The sequence below is a fragment of the Rattus rattus genome, chromosome 8, assembly GCF_011064425.1.
Source record: "Rattus rattus isolate New Zealand chromosome 8, Rrattus_CSIRO_v1, whole genome shotgun sequence".
Lineage (NCBI taxonomy): Eukaryota > Metazoa > Chordata > Mammalia > Rodentia > Muridae > Rattus > Rattus rattus.
In genome coordinates this window covers 32,283,423-32,302,434 of record NC_046161.1, presented here as the reverse complement: position 1 = coordinate 32,302,434, position 19,012 = coordinate 32,283,423, and the positions used below count along the sequence as shown (strand labels likewise).

General features: G+C 36.4%; 2 protein-coding genes across 2 annotated transcripts; both read right to left on the bottom strand.

Annotated features, from left to right (window-relative positions):
* Window positions 1-402: 402 nt before the first annotated feature.
* On the bottom strand, window positions 403-4,007 carry LOC116906838 (olfactory receptor 145-like). Its single transcript, XM_032909726.1, has 2 exons — window positions 3,994-4,007; window positions 403-1,339 (listed from the first exon to the last, which is right to left on the bottom strand). Exons 1-2 carry the CDS (start codon window positions 4,005-4,007, stop codon window positions 403-405), a joined length of 951 nt encoding a protein of 316 aa, XP_032765617.1.
* A 5,170-nt stretch (window positions 4,008-9,177) lies between these two features.
* Window positions 9,178-10,506, bottom strand: LOC116906859 (olfactory receptor 145-like). Its single transcript, XM_032909759.1, has 2 exons — window positions 10,493-10,506; window positions 9,178-10,114 (listed from the first exon to the last, which is right to left on the bottom strand). The coding sequence occupies exons 1-2, from the start codon at window positions 10,504-10,506 to the stop codon at window positions 9,178-9,180; spliced, it is 951 nt and encodes a 316-aa protein (XP_032765650.1).
* Between the last annotated feature and the right edge of the window lie 8,506 nt (window positions 10,507-19,012).

Here is a 19,012-nt window from a genome sequence, read left to right as displayed (position 1 = left end):
TGAGTTCTATATTTATATAGAAATTTTTGTAATTTGTAAAGAAACAAATGAATTAGAACAAAGGAATTTTAAAAAAAAATAATTAAACAGCATTGTCAATTATGATACTAATGATACTAACTAAACATTTTTATTTTATTTAAACACTGGCACATTATTTTTTCAGAACAAATTCTAGAATAGCAATTTTAAAAAGCCTTCAATTAATAATAACTATCTTTAAACATTGAAATACTGAAAGTACACATGACAGCCCTGGGGAAATAAAAGACATATGCCAAAAATATGGAAGCAATAACAGAAATGACTACACTGTGATGACAAAGAAAGGGAGTGAAACAGGGACTACACCAAGAAAAACTGACATTTGTCACAATTGTCATACGGATAAAAAGTTTACCTCTAAAACATTTTCGTGCTCAAAGTTTTTCTCAGGGCAAGTTTAACATCTTTGTTTCTCAAGCTGTAGATTAAAGGGTTCATCATGGGGACCACAATGGTATAGAAGACAGAAGACACTTTCCCCTCATTCAAAGATCCAGCTGAGGAGGGTTTTAGGTACATAAATGCACCTGACCCATAAAACAGGGAAACAGCAATTATATGGGAGCTGCAGGTGTTGAAGGCTTTAGATCTGCCCACATTTGATTTTATTTGGAGGATATTAGAGAGGATGAAGCCATAAGAAATAAAGATGATAATACTGGGTACAGTGATATCTTTCCCCCCTACAATGAAAATCTCTACCTCGTTTACATAGGTGCTTGTGCAGGAGAGCTGCATCAAAGGCAGAAGATCACAGAAGTAGTGGTTGATGGTGTTCCCATCACAGAAGGTCAGTCTCAGGATGCAGCCAGTATGGATCATGGCATCAAAAAATCCCATCAAATATGAACCAAGCATAAGATAAGAACAGACTTTAGGGGACATGGCAACATTATACATGAGTGGATTGCAAATAGCGACATAACGATCATAGGCCATTGCTGTCAGGACGTAGCATTCAGAGATGACAAAAAAACAGAAGAAGTAGAGTTGAGTCATACAGCCTGCAAAACCAATAATGTTCTCCTTTAGTACAAAGTTCATCAGCATTTTGGGTGTAACAACAGAAGAATAGCAGAGGTCTATGAAAGACAAGTTAAAGAGGAAAAAGTACATAGGGGTGTGAAGGTGAGTGTTCAGCACAGTTAGAAGGATCAAGGTCAAGTTCCCAAAAGCAGTGATCGTATACATAACTAGGAAAACTAAGAACAGGGGTATTTGGAGGTCAGGGTTATCTGTTAATCCCAAGAGAATGAATTCTGTTACCAAAGAGCCATTTGTGAGGACCATTCTTCTGTAATAGAATCTGTGGAGATAAAAAGGAAAAAGTGAAAGTAAAGTGAACAGAGAAATTACAACTGATGTTTTTCCATACATATGACACATGTGCTGGGAAGGCCTATACATCACTCTCCTGCTTTCTGGAGTACATCAGAGACTAAGTCAAGAAATGTTAATCAAGGCTAAATCGATTCAATTATAAAATATGATTCAGTTCTGGAGTCCCAGTGCTCCACATGTTAACAATACTTAACAATGCTCTGAGATTATATATATATACATATATATATATATATATATATATTTGAGTCTGAACAAATTACATCTTAGAATTATCTTCTCACTTTATATAAGTTATATTCACACCAAACACATCAAGATACTCTATGTTGGGTGAATAATATGTGAATTGGCTTCATTTTGGGCATCTCACAATGAAAATATTGTTCAAAATAAGTTGTAAATCTTATATGATTTATATCAATTTTAGGGATGTCTCAAGAAAGGTCTTACATAAAACTTATCCATTAACATAGACTCCAAAATATACATATAAATAGCATAGGCTGAGAAAGTTGTGCATATGTGTCTGTATGTACATGTATGTATGGTATGCATATTTGTGAAAAGGAAGACATCAACATGAATGAAAACATAGGATAGGATTTTTATAGACGTGTTTGAAAGTAGGAAGAGGAAGGAGAAAATGATGTAGTTATTTCAATCTCAGAAAATGGTAGAAATCGTTTTATAAACTTATCATAGGAGAGAAAACAGAGGGGTTTTTTTGTATATCTTCTTGCTATACTAAAGGATGGTATCACCCCACAAGTCTATATTTCTAGTATTTCAAGAATCTGAAGCACCAAACTAATTTCTCATATTGCTTGGAAATATTTATAAAAGGCTAATCATAAAGTTTAGAGTGATTCCTTAATCCTCTAATGAGCTATGTAAAAAAAATAGCTTTTCTCATCATCACTGGAACTGTAGGAGACACCAAAAATTTTATTTAGCTACTTCTATACTGCACTGCACTTACCTGTGAATCCCCAGTTAAATCTTCCTCAGGCTCTTCCTAGAACACAGATTGCAGTTATAAAACAGAACTGAGACACTTTTTTAACTTACTGGGCCATGATATAACTTTATGAACTTAGGGACCAAGGTATTACCTTCTCTTTAGGGACTAATGTGTCATTTGTCCTTAGGCTAATATTGAACTCCCACTGACCTTATCTCTTAAGGGAAATCATTGTTTTGGATCCTCTTGGTTTTGTTTATGAATGTCTTTTGCCTATTTGTTTCCCTGTTTGCCTGTTTGTTTGTTTGCTTCTTTATTTCTTTCTTTCTTTCTTTCTTTCTTTCTTTCTTCCTTTCTTTCTTTTTTTCCTTATTTCTTTAACATTCCAAATTTTATTTCCCTCCTGGTCCACCCTCTGATTGCTTCACATCCCACATATCCTAGTTTCCCTGCTGTATCTATGAAGACGGCCCCTACCACCGACCCAAACAGACTTCTAAACTCCCTAAGGCCTCCAGTCTCTTGAGGGCTAGGTGCATCTTCTCTCACTGAACAAAGTAGGCAGTCCTCTACTGTATATGTGTTTGCATCCTCATATGAACTGGCGCATGCTGCCTGTTTGATGATCCAGTGTCTGAGAGATCTGAGGGGCCCATGATGATTGAGACAGCTGGTCCTCCTATAGGGTTGCCCTCCCCAGTTTCTTCCAGCTTTTCCCTAGTTCCAGGACAGGGGACAGCAGCATCTGTTCATTGCTTGGTTGCACATATCTGCATCTGACTCTTTCAGCTGCTTGTGAGGTCTTTCAGGGGGCAGTCATGGTAGGTTCCTTCTTATGAGTGTTCCATGGCCTCAATAATAGTGTCAGGCCTTGGTGCCTAGCCTTGCGCTGGATCCCACTTTGGGCTGTCACTGGGCCATCTTTTCCTCAGGCTCTTCTCCATTTCCATCCCAGATGTTCTTTCAGTCAGGAAGAAGTATGGGTCAGGGTTTAGACTGTGCGATAGCAACCCATCCCTCACTTTAATGTCCTGATTTTGGGCTGGATCTGGGGTCTATAATATGTCACCTGCTTGGGTATTTTGTCTAGGATACCCTTCCTTTTCAGTCCTGGAGTCTCTCACCTCCTAGGTCTCTGGTACATTATAGAAGGTCCTGCCAACCTCCTACCTCCAAAGGTTGCCTGTTTCCATTCTTTCTGCTGGCCCTCAGGGCTTCAGTCCTTTTACTCATCTAATACTTAAAATTAGGTAAAAGACAAGGATGCACACTCTCCCCATATGTATTACATATAGTACTCCATGTGCTACATAAAACAGAAACAGATCAAGGGGATTCAAATTGCAAACAAGAAATAAATGTATAACTATTTGCGGATTATATGACAGTATACATATGTGACCCCATGTATTTGGTGATGACAACTAGGATAGACAATTAGTTGCAATATTTTTATAGTATGTTGTGTGTGTATGAATATTTTGAAAATAGGTAATATAACCTGATTTCTATACAATAAATTAAATTTTTATTAAATATTTTTTTCGGAGCTGGTGACCAAACCCAGGGCCTTGCGCTTGCTAGGCAAGTGCTCTACCACTGAGCTAAATCCCCAACCCTTATTAAATATTTAATATTAAAACTTTAGTATAACCATATTACTATTTGTATGCTCTGTTTAATAGAACATGGAAAGTACCAGTGGCTATTATACTGTAAGAAACTACTGCTTCTCTAGTAGGTAATAACTGCCAATAATTCTTCAGAAAGGGGTGGACCTTGATGATTTCCCCACCATCGGTATTGAGTGATGATTGGCAAATCCCATTCAACTCATTTTAGGTTACCCCAGTTACTATAACTTCATTTATGAAATGGTTATGTCCTTTCTCAAAGAAAACATTTCACATCATTCCTCCCCCTATCTTTTGGCTCTCACATGCTTTCTTCACTCTCTTTCTTGATGCTTTTTGAGACATGGGAGTGATAGATATGTTGCATTTAGAAATGAACATGCAATTCTTACTGATTCTCGTACTTTGTCCAGTTTTATGAGTCTCTGCTTTAATTCTGCCATACACGACTAAAAAGCTTTCATCTAAATCTAGGAAAATCTAATTTCTGGATATAAGCATCTTTCTAAAAGCTGCAATTTATACCTCGCTCATTAGCAAAACACATTTATTACATCCACTGCCATGGTGTGTGGGAAACACTTACCATGGGCTATTGATCAGGCTTATACATACAGTACCATGCAGAGTTCCCTCTTGTTGACGGAACCTCAGAAATATAATAAATGTTTATTTCTAGAACAGTCATGCTACTATTGGGATAATGAGCACATGGTGCCTGGCAGGAAGGTATTCCAGCTTCCAGGGTTCATAGATGGATAAAATTGTTGAAAGTGTTTCTCTACCAGCATCCTGCATGATATATTCTAGCATCGCAAAAACTAGCCGAAAATATAACAACTTCTAGCTCATATCTAGCTTGATTTCTCAGTGTCCTGCGATTAAAATGCATGGTGCCTTTATCCATAGGATATCATTATCCAATATTTGTTGTAAATTAAGAGAATCAGTAATGCCTTTTATTGTACATCCAACCACAAGTCACGAGGTACCATACAATTGCCAATCATATGTGATTTTCTGGGAGCAATGCTGTCTACTTCTGCATGTTGTTTTAGCTAAGGTTTCTATTGTTGTAGAACATCATGAACAGAGGCCTCTTGAGAAGGAAAGGGTTACTTCAGCTTGAATATTTATGATCCATCATCAAAAGGAGTCAGGACAGGAACTCCTGTATTTACCTGGCAGAGGCCAGAAAAGGACACTGCTTAGAGGCTTACTTCCATGAATTGCCCACCCTACTTGTTATAAATCTCAAGGTCACCTGTCCATGTGTGGCATTTCCCCAAAGTGGGCTAAGCCACCAATCATTAATCACAAATATGGTCCTTGGTCCAGTTTTATGGAGTCATTTTCTCAACTGAGGTTTCCTGTTTCGTGATGTCCCTGGCCTACATCAACATTATATAAAAAAGTAGCCAGCATAAAAGTTGTCTCCATTGAAACTTCTTTTAAATTATATTTTTGAACATATCATCCTGTTTAGTATACAAAGTTAGAGTGAAATTCTCAATATTTGAATGGAGTTCAATAATTTAATCACTATAATTCCTTCAGATACAGTAATGCTTATCTTTAATAGTTTTCTACAAAGGTATAGTCTCTCTTCATGACAAATAATGGTCCATCAATAAACCAGAGGTATGATGTCTTCATTCATTTAACTGCATGCCTCTGTCAAATATAATAATAATTCCTTCATCTAGTCCCATGCATCTCATGGGAAAAGAAGTAGAACAGCAAAATAGACATTTTCTCAAAAGTAAAACTATGTCTACCAAGGGATCCACCTATCTCACTTCTGGGCAAGCAGCCAAAGTAGAGATGATTTTTCAATTGTAAAATATAAAAGAAAGAATTTACTATTCTAATAAAAACAAAGTGATTTCCATTATTTTTAAAATGGCATTGCACATATATCAGAGATATTGTCTGATGTGAATGGTTCCATGATGTTATCTTTACTCTTGAAAATGGCTAATTTGTGAGAGTCCTGTGATTTCCCTTTTACCATTAACTAAAAATGGAATAATGATATACTCTTTGAAAATTTTCTAGACAAAGCAGACAAGCAAGTATACATGAAATTACACCAAAACCTCAGAAATTCTTTTTACCAATTTTATTACCTCCTAGCCAATTTTATCAGTCCAAAATTAATTCTTAATAACTTGTATGAAAAATGTATGTCTCACTATTAGAAGTGGCTGATCCCTACCAAGCAATTAATATTCCTCTCAAAAATTGTTTCCTGTTTCCTCATCATCCTCTTTCGGGAGTGATAGAGCTTTTATAACTAGCAGTGTGTAGAGTTGGTATTCACAGGGGAGATGCTTGGAAAGAACTCTACCTTCTGTTCATCTTGAACACACAGCAAAATCATACTTATTCATGGACAGTACTGATGAGATGCCTCTCAAAGTCTGTGCATCAGCATGTCTTTAGTGGGTTTCCCACATTTTCTTTCAAAATGGTTCAAAATTGCTATCCCTATGAATGCTGCTTCCATGAGTATAACGTTTAGGGAAGTATTTTCCTGGTACCCTGAAAGGTGCCACAGACCATGGGTTCGGGTCAATGGCTTGAGTATTATCAGAAAATCTCTATTTTCTGAGGTGGACTGTGTTTTGCAGTTGATTCAAAAATATATTTGCAGACTATTTTATGTATTGCTGCTAACCTCACGGGATACACACTTCATCTTAAGCTGGTTTTTCTATAAATTCCAACATCACACCCTGTTCTGGGTAATATGAAAGATGGAAAATAATAAGGGTTTCTGGCAGTGGCCGGGATCTGACATCTTTCGAATGTTGCTTATAAACATAAACATTGGAACAGAAGTGTGATAACACAGAAATGCCTAGTAGTCTAAGATAACAGTTTACAAAATTAGAAACAGTCACTGGGTTAGCAGTTCTACCTCTACATGGTAGTGTGTAGGTTGATGTCATAATGCAGGGGAAGGCCGGTACAGGATAGAACAGGCCTGCCACTGGATGAGAAGAAAGGATGGGTGGGAGAAAAGTTTTAGAACTGAGAGAGACCAAGAGTGAGGTGGGTGGAGCTAAGAGAATATGGCTGCAGATTTTAAGATTCTTCTCTAAGCATAGTTACAGTTTGTTATGACTATTTTTAAGGGATGATTTTGTGTTATGGAGAGAGGCAAATTATATCTTATCAGTTGGATCAGAGGATATTTTATGCTGTGTTCTTTCATGAGGTGACTTGAATTCAAGAGAATGTATTACGGCAGGATGCACTGGGCCCACCATGGAACTGGGATGCATATGCCTGGCATGGTAACAACCCACCCTGTGAACTAGATGGGTAGAGAGATTGCTGCCTAAGTCAGAGAGCACATGTGGGAAGCCTGGAGCCGCTGAGATAAGTTAGCTCTAGTTCCAAGGGCCTGAAGGAGCTGGAACTAGTGAGAGCTCAACCTCCAGGGTATGTGCCTGAGAACTGGTCCTGTTGTTTTTTATTTTTCCCTAAAAAGTGGAATTGAAAATATATGTCTATACAATAAACTTGATTCTAATACATAAGTGTATTTTTAGAACATTATTCTTAAGTAACTACCTACTGATTTTAAACTTTTATTAAATTTTTTCAAACACACAATTTTCCTAATTTTTCAACTTCCCCCAACTCTTTCCAGATCCTCCCACCTCTTTTCTTTTTAGCTTCACGTTCATTCTCAATCAGAGACAAAAACTTCTAAAACACTTTCAATAAAATAAAGAATGTCATATCAAAAAAATAAAGTTAAATATCCTCCAAACAACTCTCAAACAAAATCAAAATTAAATATTTGGTTTGTTTTGTATAAACTTAACAGGTATATATTGACTACTGAGTACATAAACAGAATGCTCTATATCCCTTCTTCAGAATATGTTTAGCTGTAAGAAGTAATAAAGCACAGACTCATAATAAAGTTTGGATGAATCTCACAAATATATATATATATATATATATATATATATGCAATCAGAAAAAACAATATAGTATTCAGATATATATTATGAATTATCTAGAATAGAGAAATGCATAGATATAAAAAAGATTCCAAGACATACTTTACAAAGGCATCAATGACCACATAAAGGACTCAAATACACCTAGGAGTCAAACATAGAAATCAATTTAGGACCCAGACAACTCAGGAACACATTTCAAAGATAACAGAAAAGCATAGAGAAAAATCTTAGCAAGAAAATCAAGACACTGAAAAGAAGCAAGGAGAAGCTATCAGTCATTCAAATAGAAACCACAGCATAAAGGAGTGGCAGCAGAGCAGTAAAACATTTGAAAGCATTGCAATATTTTTAAAAAGAAATACCAAAATTCGGTCAATCATTTCCTGCTGCACTGGCAAAATATGCATCCTGCTAGTCAAAAAGAAAGATGTCATCTTGTTTTCTATCCAAAAAGGAACATGATCAAGAAAAGAATACAAAGAAATGATGTTTGAATTAGAATTATATTGAAGAAGAATTGACAGGCAAATTCCAAAAGGGACTTGTTATCCCAATATTATCTTAGTGAGATGATCTTTTTAAAATGCAGTAGATTGTGTCCATACTAAAAAGTGCTAGGCTTAAATTCAAGACTAACAGACTATTTTGGACTTTTTATTTAATGAGCACTTTTACACTAAGGTCTCTAATATCATTAAACTCTACAATCTTGCATATATGTTTGTGTGTGTGTGTGACATCATATATATATATATGTGTGTGTGTGTGTGTGTGTGTATGACATATCCTTCATATCCTTCCAATATTAATATGACTAATGTGACTAAAGGTGGTTTTGAGTTGCATTTTTAACCAATAAAGAAACTACTAAATCAGAACAAAGTAATTTCAATGAGAAATAATTAAACACCATTGTCAAATATGATATTGACTAAACATTTTTATTTAATCACTGGAAGACTATACTTTCAGAAAAAACTCTAGAACAACAATTTTACAAAGCCTTTAATTAATAATGACTAGTTTTAAACATTTAGATACTGAAAGTACATATGACAATACTGTGGAAATAAAAACAACTTATGCCAAAAATATGAAGATAAACACATAAATTACCACACTGTGATGAAAACTTAAGGGAGTGAAGAAGGGACTACCCAAAGAAAATCTTACATATGTCAAAATTGTCATGAAGATAATAAGATTAGTACTAAACCTTTTTCCTGCTCAAAGTTTTTCTCAGGGCAAGTTTAACATCTTTGTTTCTCAAGCTGTAGATTAAAGGGTTCATCATGGGGACCACAATGGTATAGAAGACAGAAGACACTTTCCCCTCATTCAAAGACCCAGCTGAGGACGGCTTTAGGTACATAAATGCACATGACCCAAAAAACAGGGAAACAGCAATTATATGGGAGCTGCAGGTGTTGAAGGCTTTAGATCTGCCCACATTTGATTTTATTTGGAGGATACTAGAGAGAATGAAGCCATAAGAAATAAAGATGATAATACTGGGTACAGCAATATCTTTCCCCCCTACAATGAAAATCTCTAGCTCGTTTACATAGGTGCTTGTGCAGGAGAGCTGCATCAAAGGCACAAGATCACAGAAGTAGTGGTTGATGATGTTCCCATCACAGAAGGTCAGTCTCAGGATACAGCCAGTATGGATCATGGCATCAAAAAATCCCATCAAATATGAACCAAGCATAAGATAAGAACAGACTTTAGGGGACATGGCAACACTATACATGAGTGGATTACAAATAGCGACATAGCGATCATAGGCCATTGCTGTCAGGACATAGCATTCAGAGATGATAAAAAAACAGAAGAAGTAGAGTTGAGTCATACAGCCTGCAAAACCAATAATGTTCTCCTTTAGAACAAAGTTCATCAGCATTTTGGGTATAAAAACAGAAGAATAGCAGAAGTCTATGGAAGACAAGTTAAAGAGGAAAAAGTACATAGGGGTGTGAAGGTGAGAGTTCAGCACAGTTAGAAGGATCAAGGTCAAGTTCCCAAAGGCAGTGATCATATACATAACTAGGAAAACTAAGAACAGGGGTATTTGGAGGTCAGGGTTATCTGTTAATCCCAAGAGAATGAATTCTGTTACCAAAGAGCCGTTTTTCAGGACCATTCTTCTGTAGTAGAATCTGTGGAGATAAAAAGGGAAAAGTGAAAGTAAAGTGTGACAGAGAATACAACTGATGTTTTCATATATATATATATATATATATATATATATATATATATATATATATATATGCTGGGAAGGCCTATACATCACTCTCCTGCTTTCTGGAGCACATCAGAGACTAAGTCAAGAAATCTTATTCAAGGCTAAATCAATTCAATTATAAATATCGTTCAGTTATGGGGATCCAGTTTTCCTCATGTTAACAATATTTAACAATGATGAATTCATAATGAATACAAGTTGTAAATCTTACATCATTTATATCAGATTTCACGGATGTCACAAGATAGGTCTTACATAAAACTTACACATTAACATAGACTTTAAAACATACATACAAATAACAGAGGGAGAAGGTTTTTCATATGTATCTGTATTTGTATGTATTTATGGTATGCATATTAGTGTAAAGGAGGCCATAAACATCAATGAAAGCATAGGGTTTTATAATTAGAGTGTTTGAAAGTAGGAAGAGGAAGGAGAAACAATGTAATTATGTCAATCTCAAAACAAATAGTGGTAATTTCTTTATAAACTCATCATGGGTAAGAAAACAGGGATTTTTTTTAACCTCTCCCTGCTATCTCATAGGATGCTATCAATCCACAAGACTGTGTTTCTTGGAGTTCAAAAATCTGAAGCACAAACATAATTTCTCATATTTCTTAAAATTGTTTTTGAAATGCTATTCAGAATGTACAGTGTGATTCCTTAATCCTCTGAAGAGCTAGATAAAAAATGGACAGCTTTTCTCATCGTCACTCTTCAACTAGAGGAGATACCTGAAAAATGTATGTAGCTACTTCTGTACGTCACTGCACTTACCTGTGAATCCACAGTAAAAGCTTCCTCAGACTCTTTCTAAAGCACAGATTCCAATTATAAACAGAAATGAGGTACCTTCTTTCACACGCTGCACCGTGATCTATGTTTATGTTCTTAGGGACCAAGGTATGACCTTCTCTTTAGGGATTGGTATATCATTTGTTTTTATGCCAATATTGAACTCCCACTGACCTCATGTCATAAGGGAAATCTTTCGTTGTGGTTCATTTTGGCTTTGTTTAAGAATCTGTTTTTTCCTGCTTGTATTTGCTTTACTTTTTTAGTTATTCTTTTTTTTTTTTTTACAATCCAGATTTTATTCCCCTCCTGGTCCACCCAGTGACTGTTCCACATCCTATAATTCCTCGCTGCCCCCGGTCTCCACAATGATGTCCTCACCCAACCCAAACCACCAGACCTCTAAACTCCATGTGTCCTCCAGTTTGTTGAGGGTTCTATCACTGAACCTGGCAGTCTTCTTCTCTATGAGGTTGGCTCCATATAAGCTTCCTAGTTGGTGTTCCAGTGCCCAAGAGATCTCAGGGGTCCACTATAATTGAGACTGCTGGTCCTCCTACAGCATTGCCCTCCTCCTCAGCTTCTTCCTGCTTTTTCCTCGTTCAACTACTGGGGTCAGCAGCTTGCTTCTTTTCATTGGTTAGAAAAGAGCTGCATTTGACTCTTTCAGGGTTTCGGTTTTTTTGGGTTTTTTTTTTGGTTTTGTTTTTTTGAGTCTTTTGAAGGACAGACATGATAGGTCCCTTTCCGTGAGTGTTCCATAGCTTGAGTAATACTGGCAGGTGTTACTTGGAGCCTTGCCTTGAACTGGATCCCACTTTGGGCCTGTCATTGGACCCTCTTTTCCTCAGGTTCCTCTCCATTCCCATTCATGCAGTTCTTACAGACAGGAAGAATTATGGGTCAGAGTTTGACTCTGGGATAACAACCTCATCCCTCCCTTGACGCCCTTACTTTCTGCTGGAGGTGGGCTCTAAAATTTCCCTCTCCCCTCCATAGGGCATTTTGTCTAGTGTCTCTCTCTTTGAGTCGTGAACTCCCAGGACTCTGGTGCATTGTGGAGCATACTACCAACCTATTTTATTAGGTTACCTGTTGCCGCTCTTTCTGGTAGCCCTCAGGGCTTCAGTTTTTCCCCCATCCAATACCAAATTGTGTTCCTTTCTCCACTTGCTCTGTCCCTTTTCCCTTCCAGGTCCCTCCCTCTCTTGCCCTTGTGGTTGCTTTTTACTCCCTCTCAAGTGAGAATTCAGGATCCTAACTTGGGCCCTTTAGCTTGTTGATCTTTTTGAGTTCTGTGGACTGTATCTTGCACATTGTGTACTTTTTTTCGGCTAATTTCCATGTATTAGTGAGTACTACTGTGCATGTCTTTAGGGTCTGGGTTACCTCACTGTCGATATTTTCTAGTTCCATCCATTTGCAGGCAAAAGTCAGGATGTTCTCATTCTTAATAGCTGAGTAGTATTCCATTGTGCGAATAAACCACATTATTTTATTCATTTTTCTGTGATGTGACATCTGGTTTGTTTCCTGATTCTGGCTATCACAAATAAGGCTGCTATAAACATAGTGTAACTCACGCCTCTGCAGTATAGAGCAGTACCATCTGTGTATATTCCCAAGAGTTCTATATGCTGAATCTTCAAGTAGATCTATTTCCAATTTTCTGAGGCACCTCCAAATTGGTGGCTAATATCAAAACCTCAGATGATAATGTATGTTGGCAAGGATGTGCAGAAAAAGGAACATTTGTACATTGCTGGAGGGATTGCAAACTAGTACAACCACTCTGGAAATCACTAAGGACGTTGCACATTTCTTTAGGTGCTTCTCAGACATTTGAGATTCCTCTGTTGTGATTTCTTGGATTAGTTCAATACCCCATTTTTTGATTGGGTTACGGTATGGTTTTCTGATAGTTAGCTTCTCAAGTTTTTTTTCCTTTGCTTTTTTATTGGATATTTTCTTCATCTACATTTCAAATGTTATCTCCCTTCCAGGTTCCCTCCAGAAACCCCCTATCCCATCCCTGACCCCTGCCTCCATGAGAGTACTCCCAAACCCACCCACCAACTCACCCCTGCCTCTCTGTCCTGGCATTCGCCTACACAGCTGCATCAAGCCATCACAAGACCAAGGGCCGCTTCTCCCACTGATGTCCTACAAGGCCATCTTCTGCTAGATATGCAGATAGAGCCCTGGGTCAATCCATGTGAACCCTTTGGTTGGTAGGTCAGTCCCCGGCACCTCTGGGGTGTATGGTTGGATGATATTGTTCTTCCTATGGGGTTGCAAACCCCATCAGGTACCTCAATCTTTCTGTAATTCCTTCATTGAGGACACCATTCTCAGTCCAATGGTTGGCTGCAAGCATCTGCACTGGTAATTGCCAGGCTCTGGCTGAGCTTCTCAGGAGACAGCTATATCAAGCTCCTGTTAGCATGCACCTCTTGCCATCCCCAAAGTGCTGGGGTTTGGTGACTGCATGTGGGATGGATCCACATGTGTGGCAGTCTCTGGATGGCCTTTCCTTAAGTCTCTGCTCTACACTTTCTGTCCTTATTTCCTCCCGTTAGTTTATGTTCCCCCTTTTAAGAAGGAATGAAGTATCCACACTTTGCTTTTCCTTCTTCTTGAGCTTCATGTGGTCCATGAATTGTATCTTGGATATCCTGAGCTTATGTGCTAATTTCCACCTATCAATGAGTGCATATCACGTGTGTTCCTTTGTGATTGGGTTACCTTTTCAGGATGATATTTGCTAGTTCCATCCATTTGTCTAAGAATTTCACAGTCATTTTTTTAAATAGGTGAATAGTATCCCATTGTATAGATGTACCACATTTTCTGTATCTGTTCCTCTTTTGAAGGGCATCTAGGTTCCTTCCAGCTACTGGCTATTATAAATAAGGCTGCTATGAACATAGTGGAGCATTGTTACATGTTGGAGCATCTTTTGGGTATATGCCAGAGTGATACAGCTGGGTAATCAAAGAATACTATGTCCAATTTTCTGAGGAACCATCATACTCATTTCCACAGTGGTTGTACCAACTTGCAATCTCACCAACAATGGAGAAGTGTTCCTCTTTCTCCACATCCTCACCAGCATCTGCTGTCACCTGAATATTTTATCTCAGCCATTCTGACCAGTGTGGGGTAGAATCTCAGGACTGTTTTGATTTGCATTTCCCTGCTGACTAAGGATCTTGGACATTTCTTTAGGTGCTTCAGTGCCATTCCATATTCCTCAGTTGACAATTCTTTGTTTAGCTCTGTCTTACATTTTTTAAATAGTGTTTTATGATTCTCTGGGGTCTAACTTCTTGACTTCTTTGCATGTATTGTATATTAGCCCCCTAGTGGATGTAGGATTGGCAATCTCTTGGTTGCCATTTTATCTCAATGACAGTGTCTTTTTTCTTACAGAAATTTTGCAATTTTATGAGGTCCCATTTTTTGATTCTTGATCTTAGAGCATAAGCCATTGGTATTCTGTGCAGGAAATATTCCCCTTGGCCCATGTGTTTGAGGCTCCATCTCAGATACTCTTCTATTAGTTTTAGTATATCTGGTTTTATGTGGAGTTCCTTGATCCACTTGGACTTGAGCTTTGTACAAGGCAATACAGATGGATCGATTTGCATTCTTCTACATGGTGACTTCCAATTGAACCAGCACCATTTTTGAAAATGCTTTCTTTTTTTCCCACTGGATGGTTTTGGTTCCTTTTTTTAAAGATCAAGGGACTATAGGTGTATGTATTCATTTCTGGGTCTTTAATTCTATTCCATTGAACTACCTGCCTATCTCTCTGCACCAATATCATACAGTTTTTAGCACTATTGTTCTGTAATACAACTTGAGGTTACAGATAGTAATTCCACCAGAAGTTCTTTTATTCTTTCTTTTTCTTTTTTTAGTGGATATTTTTATATTTATACTTATATTTCAAAAGTTATTCCCTTTCTGATTTTTCTGTTCATAAACACCCATCCTGTTTCTCTTGCCCCTTCTTCTAAGAAGGTGTTTCTCCTTCCCAACCACCCACACTTCCTGCCTCCCTGCCCTGACATTCCCCTACATCTTGAGAATAGTTTACACTGTCTTGCTTTTTTTTTTAATACAAATGAATTTGCAAATTGCTCTTTCTAACTCTATGAAGAATTGAGTTGGAATTTTAATGCATTGAATCTGTAGATTGCTTTCGGCAGAATGGCCATTTTTATTAAATTAATCCTGCTAATCCCTGAGCATGGGAGTCTTCTCATCTTCTGAGATCTTCTTCGATTCTGTCTTCAGATACTTGAAGTTCTTGCCATACAGATCTTTTGCTTGCTTGGTTAGAGTTGCACCAAGTTATTTTATATTATTTGTGACTATTGTGAAGGGTGTCATTTCCGTAATTTCTTCCTCAGCCTGTTTATCCTTTGAGTAGAGGAATGCTACAGATTTATGTGAGTTAATTTTATATCCAGCCACTTTGCTGAGGTTGTTTCTCAGGTTTAGAAATTCTCTGGTGGAATTTTTGTTGCCACTTAAGTATACTATCATATCATCTGCAAATAGTGACATTTTGACTTCTTCCTTTCTAATTTGCATTTCTTTGACCTCCTTTTGTTGTCCGATTGCTCTGGCTAGAACTTCGAGAACTATATTGAATAAGTAGGGTGAGAGAGTGGGCAGCCTTGTCTCATCCCTTATTTTAATGTGATTACTTCAAGTTTTTCTCCATTAAGTTTGATGTTGGCTACTGGTGAGAGTGGAGTGTTGAAGTCTCCCACTAGTATTGTGTTGGTTCAATGTGTGTTTTGAGCTTTAGTAAAGTTTTTTGTTTTGTTTTGTTTTGTTTTGCTGTTATTGTTGTTTTTATGAATGTGGATACTCTTGTCTTTTTGGCATATATGTTCAGAATTGAGACTTTCTCTTTGTGGATTTTCCCTCTGATAAATATGAATTGTCTTTCCTTATCACGCTTAATAACTTTTGGATGAAAGTCTATTTTTTGGATATTAGGATGGCAACTCAGGCTTGTGATTAAGACAATTCGCTTGGAATACCTTCTTACTTGAGAAAGAGTTTGTCTTTTATATTGATGTATGTTTCTTGTAGCAGCAAAATACTGGATCTTGTTTGTGTATCGAGTCTCTTAGCTTATGTCTCCTTGTAGATGAGCTGAGTCTATTAATATTGAGAGATATTAAAAGCAGATGACATTTAGTTCCTGTTACATTTGTTTTTGCAAGTAGCTTTTTGTGCTTGTGTTTCTCCCCCTTTTCACTATGCTGTGAGATGCTTAAAATATTGTCTTCTCTTTGGTATAAGTACCTTCACTATGGTGAAAGTTTCCTTCTAGGATCCTCTGTAGAGCTGGATTGGAAGAAAGATACTGTTTGAATTTGGTTTGTCCAAGAATATTTTGATTTCTCCATCTATATTGATTGAGGGTTTGCTGGGTATAGTATCCTGGACTGACATGTGTGTTCACTTAGATTCTGCATGACTTCAGACCAGGCTCTTCTGGCTTTCATTGTCTCTCTTGAGAAGTCTGGTGTGATTCTAATAGATCTACCTTTGTATGTTACTTGGGCCTTTCCCTTGCAGCTTTTAATATTCTTTCTTTGTTCTGTGCATTTAGTGTTTTGATTATTATGAGATGAGTGAATTTTCTTTTCTGTTTCCATTTATATTGTGTTCTCTAGGATTCTTGTAACTTTTTGACCATCTCTTTCTTTAAGTTGGGGAATTTTTCTTCTATGATTTTGTTGAAGACATTTTCAGATCCTTCTCCTCTATTCCAAATATTCTTAGATTAGTTCTTTTCATTGTGTCCTGAATTTCCTGGATAATTTGGGTTTTGAGTTTTTGCTATTGTTGTTGTTGTTTTAAATTTTCTTTGACCATTATGTCAATTCTGCTATGGTATCTTCTACACCTGAGATTTTCTCTTCTATCTATTGTACTTGGTTGGTGATACTTACATCTGAGATTTCCTCTTTCCTAGTTTTCCATTTTCAGGTTTGCCTCACTTTGTATAATTTATATATTGATATCTAATATCTTTCTTGGCTGTAGAAGCATAGTTTCTGAGACAATGCAGTACTAGCACAGAGACAAATGGATCAGTGGAATAGGATATAGGACATGCAAATAAAATCTCAGAGCTACAATATTTAATTCAAGACAAAATCCTCAGAAAACTATGTGAGACCAAGACAAAGTCTATATTGCTGGAGTTAGGTAAGGTGGCATATTTTTTTAACCACCTCCCTTGGGAGGTGGAGATTAAAGGATCACAAGTTCAAGTTTCTCTAGGTTACCTAGGTTCAGACAATCTAGGGTTGTCTTCAATTTCAGAAAACATAAAACACAATAGTTATATCAAAAGACACACTGAAGTGGATATCTACATGTAAATGAAGGGAAGTGCACATTTCTCATTCTGTACAAAATTTAACGTGAAACTTAGGATAGATCTTTATAAAACAATTAAAAATTAGAAGATAATTGGCAAAACTAAAGGAAAACCTTCAAGACAGATACAAAATAAATGGATTTCTGAATAGATATTTTTAAAAATAAATTTTTTTATTTTTTATGATTAAATCAAATCTTACCAGATACACTTTATAGGTGTTATATATAATATTTTATGTATTTATACATATTAAAAAGTTTAAGCATATTACATAAACATATGCATATATATATGTATATAAAATGCTTAATTTTTAATCAATGATTTTGCATTGTTGTTGTTCTGTTTATTAGTGTTTATTTAACCCAAGCCAAAACCTTTGGAGATTATGATATAATAAGATTAGTGAAAACTTAACTTCTTTATAAGCCCTTAGAAATACTGCTCCCTGCTTCTTTTCAAATTCATGGGCCCCCTTTTACATAGATCTTTAATGACTATGTAATGACAGCAAAAATGAGAAATAGGATTCCATTGAAACTTTTTCTCCACAGTAAGAGAACATGAAAAAATAATTAGAAATGTGCATGCCAAGTCATCCTTCAATCATCCTTCATCCGTAACTGGAAAGGAAAACAAACTCAAATATATTAACTTAGCATATTAATTAACAAGATGAAGTTTGATCAATAAATGGGAATAAGAACTGAATATTTAAAAAAAATAAGTGCAAGCAGCTAAAACACACACACATACACACACACACACACACACACACACACACACACATCCTTCAACCCGTCAAAATAGAAATCCAAACTACAATTATGTACAATCTCATCTAACTCACACTGGAAATAATGAAGAAAAATGAGTAATAAGCAATACCAAAGCTGTGATGTAAGTAACTCATCTGCACAGCAGTAGGAAATGTGGATATGGGAACTGTTAGGAAGATATGCTCAATACATAAAAACAGTACATAACTACCACATTCGATACCTAGGGAATCAGATGTACCAAAGACTTTAGTTAAAGACACACTCACAATCATTACACCACAATACGCAATATCATATTCTGGAAGTGGCCTAGAAAGTCATCAATTCACTTTCAACTACAAATCATTATTTTAACTCCTGGTGTTGTCCTCCTTCTCATTGCAGAATAAAAATGCATCCAAATTTCAAGAATTTTCCAATTGTCTGTTAAACTATACCATTCAAAGATAAGCATTTCCACCAAAGCTTTATGAAAAGTGGATAGAAAGCATAATCCCTAAAACCATATATATATATTACAATTAATACAATACATATTAATACATGTACAATATAATACATATCTATAGTAATATACATATTACAATAATATATGTAACAATAATATATATATTACAATCTGGTTAAATATAACACAACTGACTGACATAAGAAAGTCAAATGCATAATTATGAGTTGTATTTACTATCTAGTTAATAAAAACATCTAAAGCATGAAAGTCAGGAGTTTCCAATGTAAACACTATTGCTCAATAAAGGGTAAAAGACAGTCTGATTCACACTTGATTATATAAACT